We start from the raw sequence: 17,170 nt of genomic DNA, 5'->3' as shown, positions 1-17,170 counted from the left end.
TTTTTTATCAATCCACCTGTTCTTATCGCATTGTTTTTTTTTCGTTGCTACCGCGAGACGAATGATTTAATCGATTCAAATACTTTGGAAGTGATACCGTTTTTTACTCGAATACCGAATTGTTTGAGTCCGATCGAGTAAAGCTTGCTTCAGATAAAATTGGAACAAAGATAATTGCCTGTATTTCAGTTATTTATTATTGAATTCAAGATCTTTTTTATACACATGTAGCGTTTTCTTCATACTTTTAAGAAAAAATACGGATAAAATTATTCATCACGGTTTCGAAGGAATTCTCGAATTTTTCCTGTAACACGGCTCATTAGGCGGCGCACACCTTCTTCGTCCATCGTTTTAGCTATCTTATTCCACTAGGTCGGCAGCTGATTGATGTCTTTGACAACCTTTCTCTTTGCCTTGAGTCTCCTCTTCATGATTGCCCAGTATTTCTCAATAGGGCGGAACTGGGGTCAGTTGGGTGGGTTAAGGTTTTTCGGAACAAACTGGACCCCTTTCTCTGCATACCATTCTTGAACGACTTTGCTGTAATGACAGCTTGCCAAATCTGGCCAAAACATTACGGGATGGTCGTGGGATCGAGAGAACGGAAAAAATCGTTTTAGGAGACACTCATTTTGGCATAGTTCCGATGTCATTGTCTTATTTGTAACGAAAACTGACGTTTTTTTGCCACAGCTGCAAATGCCCTGCCATATCATAAATTTTCTTGCAAATTTATCAGCAAAAACAAATTTAAATTTGGCTGGAACATCCCCCCGAGCCGTCGCCAAGTAAAATTTTTGACCTGGGATTTTCCCAAAGTCAGCCTTGACATAGGTTTCATTGTCCATCAGAAGACACCCGTCGAACTTGGTCAGCACCCGGTCATATAGTTTCCGAATTTTGACCACACTATTCTGTTTTATGGTCCGATTTGGCTGTTTGCTAGCTCGATACGACTTGATTCCTTCTCGGAGTCGAGTTCTCCTCACGGTACTATGGGCAGCACCGAATTTTCTGGCCAAATCACGGTCCGACAGATTAGGATTCCTCTTAATCGTTTTCAAAATCTGACCACGCAGTTTCCGGTCGACAGTTCCACTCCGACGATTGGCTTGAGGCTTCCGAATCGTCGCCAATGCTTCCTTATACCGTTTGATAACGCGCCATACGGTATTTCTAGGAAATTCCAGCTGTTTGGCTAGCCTAGATGCAGACCACAATGGATTTTCCAAATAACTGTGCACAATTTTTCCCCTTCTTTCGGCTTCCATGTTGATTGCTTAAAAAGTACAGTCGATTTGCAGAATGTCAAAAATCATACGTGGAGCTGACGAAATTTCCGACACGTGGGCGCCAAGAACTTCCAAATCCGTCCACCAGGAGTGCCACAATATGAGCGAAAGTTTGTTCCAATTCTAAATGAAGCAAGCTTTATGACAGTTATTCTACAGATAAAGTTTATTATTAGCAGATTTGATAAAAAAAATCTAATGTTAAGTTTTTCGGTGAATACTCATACAAATAACAATCATTGTTACGTCTTAAAAAATCCTACACGGACAAAATTCCGAATCTAAAAATGAGAAAAATGAGTCATGATTTGGGGAGAATAGTATATTTTCATGTTATGATAATATATCATGATTAAAATTTCTCGGATCATGATCCATTTGGACTGATTTCGCTGAAATTTAAGCGTAACACACTTTACGTTGTTTGGTATAACTTCAGGTATGTTTCTACTACGATGGTAATCTTTGCAACATAAACTCAGGCGTTCCAGTTTTGATTTTGTATTTCAGAATTTAAACACAAGAACGAACTGCATGAAAACACTCTCGAAGTCTTGCAAATACCCCTTATTAATTCTTTCTTTTGTACTTTCAAAACATAAATTTAGGTGAATCTATACAGCTTGTGTTGCTTTATCTGTGAAACAAATAAATCAAAGTGGTTGAACGAAAGAATTTCAGACTTTTGTTAGTTGACTTTCCAAATTCACAGTCCATTTTTTTCGGTTTACGCTATAGCTCTTGAAATATTATTTTAACAACAACAGTCACATCAAATATGCTGAAATACATTCAGATATATTCATACAAAATGTAACAAAATTATTGGTTTCAGGATTTTCTAATCATTACGGCAGTGACGGATTTCTTTCCGTGTATATTTATGGATTTAGGGTTGGTCACTTCATCGCGACTTGCAACGAAAACTATTGCTTATTTTTTCAAATCACAAATTGAGAGTTTTAGCTGATGGTTAAAGCCACACAACGGTTGAGCTAAATTGGGAAAAAGGCAAGATATAATGGGTGTTTGTTCAATTTCCAAGAATTCCAAATCCGCCTTATAAGGTATCCGGTCTAATCCCTAGGTTTTTGAAAATTTAGATTTTTTTATCGCGAACGAAAACTAATGCATATTTTTCAAGATCACAAATTGGGAATTGTAGCTTAATGTTGAAACTACATAATGGTGTCGATAATTTGGGTAAAATCCTATCAGAAATCAAACCAAATTGGCTCAAATGGCACGTTCCCTTTGATATTTGGAAATTTGTGCCTTGCCATAAATTTCCCGATATGTAAGAGGGAAGGATTGAAAGGAAATGGTAAGAGTTGGACTAGGAGGATGGGAAAAATTGACGACACAAAAACACAAAAAAGCAGAAGTAAATTTGGTACCCCCTAAAGGATGCCAAACAATCTGTTAAACCCTATTTAAGGTGAATACAGAAAGAATGCACTCACTCCAGGAAGAACGATGAACCCTTCTGACTATAGCTCCTTACCACATTGGGTGAGAAACGAGAGAATATCGTTTAATTTTAGCTCCGCATACACAAACTCAACCATGTATGGAGAACCAAAAACCCGGATACGTAGTTGCGTCAATGCGGGACAGTTGCATATCAGATGATATGAAGTACCGTAATCGCATTCACACAAATCACACGAATAATACTCAGCACGTTGAATAGTAGCCATGTGATAATTGAGTTTGCATTGTCCAGTCAGAGCTCTGCCCAGAATACAGCAATGGTGCTTGGAAAAATGCAGTAGACACTTTGACATTTTCAGATTTAAATCTGGTAAAAATGCTTTTGTCTGAGCGCAAGTTTGCAAGCTGCGCCAGTAGCTGGCATGTTTGGATGCAGCCCAAGAACGAATCTTGTGCTTTATCCAACTAGTTGAAAGTGGTAAAGCTGGTTCAGGACCAACGAAATCATTCGTTGCACCAGCTCTAGCCAACTCATCAGCCCATTCATTTCCAGTAATACCAGAGTGGCCGGGTACCCATAAGAAGTAAACAGCATTTGAAATGCTGAAGTCTTCAATTAGAGTTCGACATGCGATCACTAGATTCGACCGTGAATCATTCGAACTGAGTGCTTTTAAGGCTGCCTGACTGTCGGAACAAAAATAAATTCGTTTACCACAGATCCTCTGCTGAAGTGCCGATTGTACTCCACACAGAATCGCGTAGATTTCTGCTTGGAACACAGTACAGTATCTACCAAGTGAATGAGACTGCTCCAGCCTCGTTTCACGACGGTAGACAACCATTCCACAAGAAGAGGATAGCTCACATTGAATGTTTTGAAAGGAAAACTGCATGTGAGAGTTAGGTCACTAGGAGCGAGTAAATACTCATCCCACGTAACCATTTGAGACCACAAGCGAGTGTGGCTGGTAGCATTATCTAATAGGTTACTGTTCCAAAGCCCTGTAACCTTAAGACGGTATGCACAAGATAATGCTTCTTGTTTTAGGAACACATGAAGTGGTTTAATGCACAGTAGCGCCTCTAGAGCAGCAGTAGGAGTTGTCGTGAATGCTCCTGTCATCGCCATTAGGACCATCCTTTGGAGATGATTTAGCTTTGGCTGAACTGTCGCGACTTCTCCTTTCTGCCACCGTACAAGACAACCATATGCTAAAATTGGTCTAACAATAGTTGTGTAAATCCAATGAATGTATCTGGGTTTGAGTTCCCATGATTTTCCAAAAGCTCGTCTGAATTGGCCGAAAGCCATGCAAGCTCTTTTAATCCTGAAGTCAATGTGAGCAGACCAATTCAGTTTTGAATCAAGAATAACTCCGACGTATTTAACTTGTCAGCAAATCTCGAACACACAGTAGGCGCAGTGTTTGAAAGGCGCGTTTGAATTGGCATATCGATAGTCTGCGCTCCTGTTACTTCTTCGTACGTTATACAAGCTAAATGGCATGACATGGCTTTTTTATTTATGTTTTATAAAAACTATTATTAATCTCAGAACTTGCTGTTTTTATTAATGATGTAGTACCGAATAAATTTCAATTAAATCACTACAATTGCTCCACTTATCAACCACCTTACGCACACTGAACATTTTCAGAATGATTCAATGAATTTTTGTTCATCGGCGAATTTATTCATTATGTACTCTGCAAAGACGGAACAACGGCTATGAAAATTAATCTCCCAAAAATCTTCTGTTCGAGAATCATATCAGATATATTCAATGTGAGAACTTTATTCTTGAATATCATCAAGCAGAATGTTCGCTAGTGAACTTTTTACAACTGATTTTTTGCCATGCGAAATCAGTTTCAGTGAGTATCGTACTGAACTTTTCTGCTGTGAGTTTTGTTTTCTGATCGATGATTTTTACCTTTCTCATATAAAAAGGTTATGCAATCACTTGAAAAACCGACTAGTAAAAATTGGCCTGGAGGGCCAAGTGTCATGACTTGAGGGCCAACTGTTCGGGAATAATCAAACGTTTTGGTAGTACTGAAACTGTCAAATGGCATGCGAAAACTAAAACTTCTACATCCTTAATTTAAACGTATATTTATTCGAAGATTAGTTGAACATCTGATATAAAATATGATACGATGTTGGCTGCATGACATATTGAGAAAAAGTCTGATGAGTCGGTCGCCTTCCGTTAAGTAGACTAAACATTCTCATTTGCTCTCCTTTAGTTTTAGTTTTAATATTGCGATTTGTGTTGGGATAATAGCAACTTCAGAATGTTTAGGGAAACCTTTTAAACAACCCGTCACAATGTAATGCGATACAGAAACTTGAATTATCTTAATCAACTTTACCGTTAAAGCTCATTCTGTTGACAATTTTTCATCGTCTTTGAATGAACGCATAATTTCAATGCGTATTTCTAAGTAGGATTTCTTTCTCCACATGCCGTACGAGTGTGCAGATTAAAGCTACCCAGCTGTTTCGCAAACATGGATAATAAATCAAAACTTCTTCCACCTTGCATTTCCTATCGGAAGCTAGAATGATAGAAACATTGTTGGCAACGAACATAAACAAAACGAAAAAACGTGCATGAGAGAACACCATTCTGTACCGCTAGATCAGCATATAGCCAAGTCCTAACCAGAAAGAAATTGCACGTGAAACATTAGCGTAATTTTCTCTTTTTTTCCTGCTTCGAGTACTTCCCGCACAATCTGGCAAAAGATTAAATGGAAAATTAAAAATAAGGCCATCGTAATAGCAGAGCCAAATCATTTGGCTTCATCTCGATTCAGATAAAATGCGTGGCTAACGTGGATTGAAGAGAAGGAAAAAAAACACACATTTCTGTACCTTGGAAACATGCAGAATTCGAACGCCAATCGCAATAAAAGGGAAATTTCTGATTCGCTCGAATATATCGTTAGACCATGCCGAACCAAACTTACCGAACAACTGGCCTGTGTTGAACCTGTACTGCAGAAAGTGATGTGCTCTGATTCACGCTTGCTTTATTATAATATAGCGGGTGCAACATGTCGCGCGTGCGAGCTTGTGGGCTTTTCGTGTGCGTCGGCGTACTTTTACCATGATCCAGATAATTGCCGGCATTTTACCGACCGTGCTAGCAGAAATTAACGCTGCAGATTCAACCGAACACGGCAAAACCGTGCTGTGCTGACCTTGTTTTGTTAGCTAATTGAGTTAATCTGATACTGACTTCACTGGTTATGAAGATCATTTTGCTCTTGCTCATTAAATGTATGATAATCAAACAAACGATTTGTATATTCAACGCTACGTGCTATAGATCCGTTAAAATACGGACTCCAACAATTCAAAACAAAGTAAAGCCTAATATTGACAAAGAAAACTTCCCCGTTTGGATGAGTCGTAATCTTTTAATCTAACTTGCAACTAATTACAGCAAAACGGAATGACTGAGTTTGGACAAAAAAAAAGGAAACCGTTTAAGCTTCTCCGCAAATAAATTCACCATCACCAGAAAATCGAGGTTAACGAACCGGAGTTTGGTTGGTGGATAAAATCAAAACCATTATCATACATATGGATGCGAAATCCAATCGCAGCAATCCAGCCCATACCGAATCGGTAAAAAGTTTCGGTTAGAAAGAGGGAAAAAAATGCAATTACAAGTTAGTTTGATGTCATCCGTTGGAGCTTTCGCTTTTGTACTATTTTTCTGTATCTTCAAACAAACACGAAAGTGTCTCGCAGTCGAAGCCGGCTCCAGTCTCGAGACCCATTTAATTACAAATCACGCCGAATCAAGGAGGCTTACGGAGCCAATTCTACTTTTAGTCAGAGTCAAGCACAAACCCGGTCGATGGCAAGCAACTTGATATATGCCTATTAATATTCTACTTCTCCCTTCGGTGCTCTTTCTAAGGAATGGATTTATTTTTGTGAAGAAAAGGTCCGGCTAATGAACACTTTTCTCTTACCAATTTGGGTATTTTTTCACCTGCACGAAAACAGAAGTAAATAAATTAACATATCAAACACTTCATGCAATCCACGTGGAGTGTGACACCAAAAAAAAAACGATTTCTTCGGGGTCATAAAAAGTTCGTCGCACTACGGCTCCTTCTGCCTAGGCTATTGATAACCATAGAAAAGTGACTAATGCTTCCCGAGCACAACCAAAGGCCACAGCCTAGCTAGACTGACCCGAACATATTTCCTTCAACTTGACTCTTGCCGAAGTGAGGTAATCAGAAATTTTGGCTGCTACGAGTGAAACGTGTTCGCAGCAGGCCAAGAAATCGATTGGAAATGCCAGAGTTGGCAGGAGGAAATATGAATCCTCTACATATATACTTTTGTATTTCGTTGAAACTATGAGCGGCTAATCAAAGATTTTCCTTGTACTGTTTCATTTTAGAGAGCTTTAGTTACTTACAAAAAATTTACTATTTTTGCTAACGATTTCGGGCATTCGACCATTGTGATAGTTTACATGCTAACAATTTTAGGCCAACATTTATTATGAATTCGATTTCTGATATCACTTCCGCTTTACTAGTGATTCACAAATCTGAATCAGTTTTTGCATCACATTGAAAATCTGTATCTGTGATTTCAGAAATCAGTGAAAATCTGTTATAACCTGTCACAGAGCTAATAAAAGTCATTTTCATTGACTAAAAAATAGACGAAAATGACAAGAAATTACTGTCACTCTCAGCTTCGCTTGCAAACTATGAGAACGAAATCCATGTCCAGTCAATGACATAAGCGGGACAGTGGTTTCAAAATTGTGTCTTTTCTTTCATTTGCCCTTTTAGTCATTTGCAGTTTTCAGTGAAAGTCCCATAGTATGCAGTGTCAATATTCAACCGAAGCTGTGAGAAATAAAAATGACAGAAAAAGGTTTCACAATAACTTTTACCTGTTGGTGCTCGAATTTGTAGTAGTTTTAGTTTCCAAAGAAGTTCTGGGATGTAATTACTTCGATTTGCCATATTTTAGTGAATTTTTATAGCCAAGCGACACCGATTTTCAATACGTCGATGAAAGAATGAGAATTGAAATTCTACTGATAATCCTTGAAGACGTTAGTTTGGTTTCGTCTTGTCATAGAGGAAAGAGTTACGTTTGCTATTATACTCTCTCATTTTTTTCGATGAGAAACGAAAATGCTTCGTCTCTTTTCGTTTATTCTGGTGTCGGTCATTTACGAATGAGACAGTAAAACATTGAAAATGAGACTGTTGGAATGGTTTCAATTGTCAATTTTAAGCTCTGACCTGGCAACATACCAAAAATCTGGGAAAAACAGAATAATCCGTGAAAACAATTCTTCAATTAGACAGATTAGGTTAGTTAATATGACCAAAGATAAAAGATTCTGAGTAAACCGGATCATTGTTCCCGGTTCCGGGACCGAAAATCACTTCAATTTCTTCGAAACGCCTGAACCGATTCTCTCGAACTTAGATTCAAATGAAAAGTAATGTTCTTAGAATTTTGTCAGGATCCTGCTTCCGGTTCCGGAAATACAGGGTAAAGACGATATGAAATTGGATTTATTTTTCTAACTTTGGCTCATAACTATTTCAATTAATAGATAATGTTAGTTGCTGACCAAACGAACCGTTTTCAGCTTTCGGTTCCGGAAGTACCGGAAATAGTGATCAAAAACTCAAAACCGAAACACTCATCATTTTCTCAGAAACGGCTGAGTCAATTTTCACAAACTTAGAATTAAATGAAAGTTTTTACTGCCATTGGCTTTTTTTCGGAAGCGACTTTCTGTTCTAAAAAAAACAGTTATTAAAAACGTGCCTCATCCACCTCGTATAGAGATGATACCTTTGTTTATCAATCCGTATGTGTTTTTGCATGAATATTCTTCGGTGTTTTAGTTCTCATGACATTATTTCAATGACTGTCGTTTTGAACGACAGTTTAAGATTTTAATCACTCATTACTCTGTAATGTCGAAAGTGAAAATCGGATCGAATTGGAATCTGAACGTGTGAATATTCCATGAGATGTCGAAGTAAGTTCCACTTTAGAGTTTTTCGTAATTATTTGCGATGCTTCCAGAGCCGGTACTCAGGAACCAGCATAACACAAAAAGGTTCGTTTAATTAATATGACGAATAAATTGCAATAATTTTGAGTCCAACTTTGAAGCTTTTTGGTTCATCTTTTATATAGGTTTGAATTTACAAAACTCATCACCCTGTAATTTCAGAATCGGAAGTCGGAATCGAATAAAATTCACCCATTTTGTATGGGACCATAAGTCTTCTAATTTGAATTTTTGTTTATGAAATTCGATTTGGCCTTTTTTGAGAAAACAATTGACCTTTTGAGAAACGATTCGATACCGGAACCGGAAGTCGAAAATTGGTGTAGACGAAGTCAGTTGAATTCAACTAAGGAGCTCTATAGTTTACATTTGATTCAAAGTATTGGAAAATCAGTATAGACATCTTCGATAAATCACAGTGCGAACTAAATTTTTGGGTATCTTTCAAATCGAAAACTGAATACGTCTAAAACTGATATTATTTTATTTCCAAATCCGAATCGGCAAACCCTGATTAATTTCTGTGAAATGAACATTTTTATACTAATCACCCCGTATCTCCTAAACCGAAAGTCAGATCTGACTAAAAAGCAAAATATTTTATAGGATCTTAAAACCTTTCATTTGAATCATAGATGGTCAGGCCCGTACCCAGGATTTCTTTTCGGGAGGGGCCCAAAGATAGAAAAATAATGTTACTGAAGATTGCTTATGTACCTAATTTTCGGTGTGCCTTTTACGGGTGTTTTTAACAGACACTTCAAACTTTTCCACTGGAACTGTTACTGTATTACATTTCTTTACGTTTACTGTCTTGTTTTTTATGTAACACATGTCTGAGATCTTCTAAATAATTATGTATCTGTTTTTGATTTCGGGAGGGGCCAGGGCCCCTCAGGCCCCCCTCTGGGTACGTGACTGTAGATGGTTCTTAGCTTTCATTTGAGTCTTAGATCGGTTCAGCGGTTCGAACGATTATGTTGCCAAAAACGAACCGTGCTAAAATCGATCCGAGGCAAAATATCATGAAAAAGGATGCTGTACACAGTCTTTTTGGTACTATTTGGTACTATTGTATGTAACAGTATTTTATCGTGTTTCACATGGCTCCCAAGCATTACTTTATCATACAACGCTCGAAACTTTTACTGCTGGAATTAGGGAAAAAGTCGCTTGCACAAAAATATCGATATCTCCGCTAAACATGAACGGAATTCAACAAACTATGGCTTGTTGGAAAGCTATTACCGTGTGAAATTTAACTCTGAAAACATGTTGACAAAAAACTGAAAATTTTGACTTAAAACTTGGTGTAACATCCGATCTCAAAACAAATTCAACAGCGTTCAGTGTGACAGGGAGAGCTTTCATTTGCGACACACACGGATATTTGCTCAGTTCGTCGAGCAGAATGGATTGGTGTATGACACTCGGCAGTCCTGGCCCAGCAAAAATTTTCTAAAATTTGAGCGAATCCTATACATATTTTTCATATTCATAAAATAGGTAAAAATGATATAATGCCATCAACTTTTCTCGAAAACGACTGAACCGATTTCAATCATTTTAGATTCAAAGGTCTTCAGAAACCATTGAATATTTGGATTGTATTTAGATCCGTCTTCCGGTTTCTGAGTGATAGGTGCAATTTTTTTCGAAAATACCGTTTTATTAAAGATTTGTAAAGTATGCGAATTCATTAAAACTGATAAGTAAATTATTTGCAGCGCTTGTTACTTGACGATTATTCAAACTTCGGTTTCCGAATCAGGCAGCACCCGAAATAGTGGTAAAAAACTCCGACTATTCAGAGACGATTGGACTGATTTTCGAAGACTTAGAATCTCATGCACTGCTATAAAATTTTAATGGTATTCAACTTCCGGTTCCAAAATTACAGGATGAATAGTGTTGAAAATTGCATACTGTCATTTAGAGAGTCAATGCAAAGAAAGAAAAATCATTCTTAATCCACCTAGTAGTTACATTAAAATCATTAGTATTGTGAGCTTATCAAATAACATAATAGTAGTCTAAGTCTTTCGGAATCGATTCTTTCATTTCCTAGAAGTTTTTGCGCATTGACCATTACTGGGATTTTTCGGTTTCGTCACATATATTATTACATTTTTTTTTTTTCAGATACATTTTATTAAGGCACAATCTGTTAAAGTTTATGATGCCAAGGGCTTGTCCCTGTGGGTCCTCAGGAAACACTCTTGAAGATCCGGCGTGTGTCCCTCATCGATGGGAGTGGTTCTTCGTGGCGGTGATGATGGAAACATGGGAATAATTCTCGTGACATGGAAACATTTCAAAGGTTGCCGTATTCTTTTGTGGGTCCGCGGTAAACACCCCCGGGTTACGAGAATCCGGCGGGTGGCCCGCATGTTGACTGGGGCGGCTTTCCGTGTGCGTTTATAATGATGTTGCCGAAGAGAATGAAAAAAAAAACAAAAACATGGGGAAGTAAATGTTGTGGAAAACGGAGTGGAAAAAAGGGTATGGGAACGAATGACTAAAAACGACAAAGATCTAATTAGTTTACATCGAGATGGTGAAGAGACGGGGGAAGGGATATGCGAAAAAGTTAGTGACAGCAAGAAGATCTTGTTAGTTTCGATAGAGATGGTAGACAGGCAGGGGATCGGGAGAATCGAGCGGATGTTAGTGCCGAACCTGTAGGTGAAGATTATTCTTAACCTCGCCAAGGAAAGGAGAACTTTCTATGCCAGATGCAACGGATCACACTTGTATATTTATGTGTTTAAGGTACTTGTATATGAGCATCATATATGAAATATCCCGATTTGCCAACACATCTCGAACAGGTACATCAGGTGGTCTACCTCGGGCCCTGAGGGAGTCCTTCAATAAAAACCTGGCGTCAGTATACTCCACGCACGTCCACACGATATGCTCGATGTCCTGATAACCGTTACCACAAGCGCAGAGACCGCTCTCTGCGAGCCCAATACGCCGGAGATGCGCGTTGAATGTGTAGTGATTTGACATGAGCCGAGATATCACGCGAATGAAATCGCGACTCACGTTCATCCCCCTGAACCAAGGTTTCGTCGATACCCTAGGGATAATGGAATGCAGCCATCGTCCCAGTTCGCCATTGCTCCATGAAGTTTGCCAACTTTCGAGAGTTTTCTGACGAGAAATACTGAAAAATTCATTGAAGCAGATTGGTCTTTCATAAATATCACCTTCCAATGCGCCCAGTTTAGCCAATGAGTCTGCCTTTTCATTGCCCGGAATGGAACAATGCGAAGGGACCCAGACTAACGATATTGAATAAGACCGTCCAGCTAAAGTTCTCAAGTGTTCCCGTATTTTCCCCAGAAAATATGGGGGATACTTTCCTGGCTTCATTGCCCGGAGAGCTTCTATTGAGCTTAGACTGTCCGTGACGATGAAGTAATGGTCTTTGGGCAAGGTTTCAATGATCTCGAGGGTGTACTGTATTATTACATCTCTCGAACCGGAAGTACTCACTTTATCCCTCTAAATTTGATCAACGTTGCTAGCTTTCAAATAATCCTTAATTTGTCGAAATTTCAGCAGATGCCAAATGTGCGGTTAGTCAGTTACTTCACTTATACTATTCTATCCCCAGTACCAGAAGTTATCTTATGTGGTATTTTTCGTACGCTATTTTATTTTACGCGTATTTCCGTAGTTACGCGTTTTTTTTGCGATTTCCTGAAGTTACTACACTGAGGAGTCTTTTTACGTGGTAGATAGGTAGCGCGTAACTTTGGAAATCCGCGTAGAAAAACCGCAAAACTGAAGACATTTTTGTTCATGAAACGTCCAAATCTGATGTGATCTCAGAAAAAAAATTTTTTTTTGAAAAAACTTAGAAAAAATTTTGAGATTTCCGAAATTGAACTTGATTTGATTCCGAATTTTAATACCAAACATTGCGATATTGAGTAATTTTAAAAAAATTGAAAACTACATCTTTTGGATTTGAGAGTTTGAGACCACGTAACTTCAGAAACCGCGTAGAAAAATAAACGCAAAATTCAAGAATATTTATTTTTATGTGAAATGTTCTAGAATTGCATGAAACGTTCAGATCTGGTGCAATCTAAAAAGAAAAAGTTTTTTTCAATCGACTTAGTAACTTGAGATTTCCGAAATTATTTTTTCATGCCAAATCTCTCAGAAATGCATAAAACGTCGAGATCTGGTATACAAAAATACTAAAGATTTTTTTATGCCAAATATCTTAGAAATGCATGAAACGTCCAGATCTGTCGGAATCTCAGAAAGAAATTTAAGACCGCGTAACTTAAGAAATCCGTGTCAAAAAATAAACACCAGATTGAAGAATATTTTTTTGTGTCTTAGAAATGCATGAACGTTCAGATCTGGTGGAAAAAAAAATTTTTTTTTGAAAAAAAACGACTTAGAAATTTTTGAGATTTCCGAGAGTCCTGTATCCTAAAAAAAATCGTTCAACTTCGGAAATCCGCGTAAAACAAAGACCTGCTTTTTTCCTCCGCGTAAAAAAGATCTTAGTGTACAATACCATAGGTCTACGATGCTCCGCTCGAAAGTGGTTTTCCAGAAATTCTATTACCTCTCTTTAGAGGAAGGTAAACGAAAATTTAAACTAAACTCAAACCAATTTAATCACGACAACGGTCGGCCAAGATTTCGATCACAAATTATTTGAAAATTGAAGAAAATCTACCTCTTCTGTCCTATAGCCCATTTTTTTGGCACCATCCAAAAATTATTTGTTTCGATGAATATTGAAGACTCTTACCGGAACCAGAGCTGCAAATTGTCAGTCATGTCAAATGACCTTGACAGACTGACTAAAATCATCGTCAACTGTAATCGGTACGGTCAAAGTGTCTGCCAAATGAGATACTCGATAGTTCAATGACCAAGTAGAAGTATACTCAGTCAAAGACAGGTAACGCATTTTGTTCTCTCTCTCATTCTCCTATTCCCTGTTGAAGTAAAAAAAAATCCATGAGAGTACTAACATAAACATAAATTGATATAGTTCATTGTTCTTTGTAAAAAGTCATCGGATTTCGGAGTTTATTGGTGTACATGAATTTAATTCAATGTTTATGCTATTTGATTAATATTTAGTCACATCGTGATCAAGCAGTGAAGGGGAAATGAAGATAATATCAATCGCATTGGCAATCAATGAGCGTCCTGCTAAGTATAATATCAAGAGAATTTAAGTTATGACAGATCGGCTCTCAGACACTCAATATATGATGATTGGTAGAGCCTGGTGGCAGCAGTCCAGTGACATAAACTTTCCAATCTTTGTCGTGCAAAGTTGCTAGTTGATAGTGACATTCAGCAGCTCTGACCGGAACACTCATCGTTTTTTTTGTCGTGAATACGACTTACTTTACTATGGGGTGCCTTTTCAAAATTTACCCTGTACAAGAATGGGCAGAACTTCATCGCGAATATCTCTTGGTGTACAACATAATTTTTTCATCCAACAACATAATTTTTTCTACAAGCTATCGGAAATATGATCAGGAATTTGTGATTAAATTTTCAACAGCGTGAGAAAACCTCAAATAATTGAAAAACGAAGTTTTCTTAAACTTTTGTGAATGATGAGGTAAATTCATCACGCTTACTTGCCTTTTCCGCACCCGAACGACGGTTTTTGAGATAGTCAAGCACATATCATTATCTACTGGACCAGTATAGAAGCAATGTGGTAGAAACAGGTGGGGCAAACACAACTCATTTGTGTTAATGAAATTAACTTTGCTTCAGCATGCCAAGTAAAACTAAAAACCACGTGCTTGCTTTCGTCACACCGTTTGGACTAGTTGGCATTGAATCAAAGCATGTTTATTTTTCACGTATGTCGTCATACCGAACTATTTACCAATTTTTGGTTACCAACGTAAGCAAGCCAAGTGGTCTGCCCCACCTGTTTATATCACATTGGTATAGAAGGTGAACTTTGATTGAAAATCGTTCAATTTTTCTAGTGTTTTAGACGGAACTGGATGTCGAGGTGAGGTTTTCCCGCCAACACCAGTAAGAACAAACCAAGTATAAAACCTCAAACGCTTAGGTTGTGCTTTTATTTGGACTTCAATCGTCGGGAGGAGAATTTAATTTCAAAATTATGTTTCAGGAGCTTAGTGTTCTGAATTACAATTGAATTCTGAGCCTGTTCAAAGTTCTGCATGTAGTACTTGAACTCAGGTCCAGTCACATTACCTTTTTTTCGAAGTGGAATTCATAAATTGTCTGTAAAATGGGAAAAGTTGTAGTTTTAGATAAAATTTTCTTCTTCATTCAATACTATACTCCATGTAATGTAGAAGAGATTAGGATGTTTTACAATGGTTGTGTTCTAGAAATTTTAAGTAATATTTATATTTCTGGTGACAGTTATGTTTGAATGTTTTAAGTCCAAAGAGATAAAAATCCATTTTTTCAGCACTCATATTAAAAAAAACACTATCAATTTATCAGGTGGAACGGCAAACGGTTTTGCAACGATATACTCACAACTTCGGATTTTCAATATGCTTTTGACTGGCATGAAAAACAACTAAACAATGCATAAGCCATTCTGATCTAGCGTGGAAGACAAAATAAAAAAATAGAAAAACAAAGGTAATAGAGCATCGAAAAAGTAAAAGTAACGAACCGTACGAACAAACTGACCAGCTTACCGATCGGTTATGCAAGGTTGGTTTCAAATCAAGGCTTTCATGGCAAATTTCGAATAAGTAGAGCGTGATTTTGTGTCATATATCTTACGGTGGTTATTTGTATAACAACATTGCTTAGACCACAATTGGTTTTCCAGCTACATTTCATTGGTACATTTAAAACGAAATTTTACCTTTGCGAACGAAAACGATAACAAGCGACATCGCAGGTGTGTGGCAAATCTAGCGAAAAGATATCCACTCCTTTTCAGCCAAATGTTACGTATTTCTCGCGTTTACCACCCGGGACAATGAAATCAGGTCACATTTTCATGTATCGAGAAAGTCGGGTACAGCCCCAAAGTGCAACCAGGTCAACGATCCCCTCATAAAAGTAATCATAGTCGGAATTGAATTAGTGCTTGTCGTTCGGTCGGGTTCGGTGCCAGAGCCGAGTGGTTTCAGTCCACTGTGAAGAGGGGTGGTTTGGCATTCTTGTGCATGGCTGAAAAAGCGATTTTTGATACTGTTTCATTACAATTTTTTCAAAAGAATATAAATTATTTAGGTTTATTTAGTTTGAAAGAGATTGTCTGTAAAAGGTTCTTCTTACCACCAAATACTTCAATGACCTATCGAAACTAAATATGTATTTACCAGCAATTATAAATAACCGGACGAACCGCATTTCAAATGGAAAATGGAAAATTGTGGTTAGTAACTCTTCTTCACAACCATGCTCTTTTCTGGCTCCGGCGATGGCGATAGAAGTCTGGTTCCAAGGGGAAAGTCGTATGCATATGATTTCGATTCGTACTATTTTACCAGTCCCCAAACACTCATCTAAGCTATATATTCTACATATTGACAACAATATTCTAACGAAGCTTTCGTAATTGTTTTCCTATTTTTTCAGAATTCCAAAACAACTCCCAGCTCTCTGCCCAGTAGAGTTCCATCCAAGGAAGCCGAGCGCAAGCGTTGAAATGTGCGTTTGGCATTTGCTGTGAAATGAAGTGAAGAAAGTTCTAAGGAGAGGAAAATTTTAGTGCAATATTTAAGTGAAATCAACGAATTTCCCAGTGATTACAACGGGAGAATTACTCTCGAACACGTTCGGTGAAACAAATCCAACAAGCACAATCCACAACCATGGAGTTCCGATTCAACTGTCATCCGTTGTTCCGGCAGCGCATTGTCCGGATAAACAGTTCACTTCTACCGACCGGATTCACCGCACAATGCCGCCGTTCGGCACTGTAAGTATTGTGTATATTTGTTATGTTGTTCAACTAGGAACTATACTCGCTATAAACTTATCATTTGAATCAATTAGCTCCTATTTTGCGTATAAACAAAAATCAAATACTTTTTCAACGCGACCGGACTGTAAAGCAAAAGCTGAACAGCTTCATCCGTTAAATTAGAGAAGCTCCTTCCTGATGCTTGGCAATTTAAACGCCCACCAGGAGTCGTAGGGTTACAACTGAAACAGCTGACGGGGGAACGAGGTGGTGGAGGAGTGCGACACAGTGATCCTGAACGACGGCAAGATCACAATCCTGTCAGGCGGCCGTTGGTCAGACCCGTGCTCATACACAATTCTGGACTATTGGCAGCGACAATCGCACAGCGACTATATTCTGATTTTGATACAACTTGACCGTTGCAGA

General features: G+C 38.0%; 1 protein-coding gene across 2 annotated transcripts in view; it reads left to right on the top strand.

Annotated features, from left to right (window-relative positions):
- Positions 1 to 17,170, top strand: part of LOC131434317 (alpha-tubulin N-acetyltransferase) — a 59,879-nt gene that overhangs the window by 21,122 nt on the left and 21,587 nt on the right. For both annotated transcript variants that reach the window (XM_058600984.1, XM_058600985.1), the window contains exon 2: positions 16,414 to 16,756. In XM_058600984.1, the coding sequence (XP_058456967.1) occupies positions 16,650 to 16,756 (107 nt within the window). In that variant the 5' untranslated portion in view covers positions 16,414 to 16,649. The remainder of the gene's footprint in view (positions 1 to 16,413; positions 16,757 to 17,170) is intronic.

Source organism: Malaya genurostris, chromosome 3 (assembly GCF_030247185.1).
Source record: "Malaya genurostris strain Urasoe2022 chromosome 3, Malgen_1.1, whole genome shotgun sequence".
NCBI lineage: Eukaryota > Metazoa > Arthropoda > Insecta > Diptera > Culicidae > Malaya > Malaya genurostris.
The sequence above is the reverse complement of the archived record's forward strand: the minus strand, read 5'-3'. Positions and strand labels throughout refer to the sequence as shown.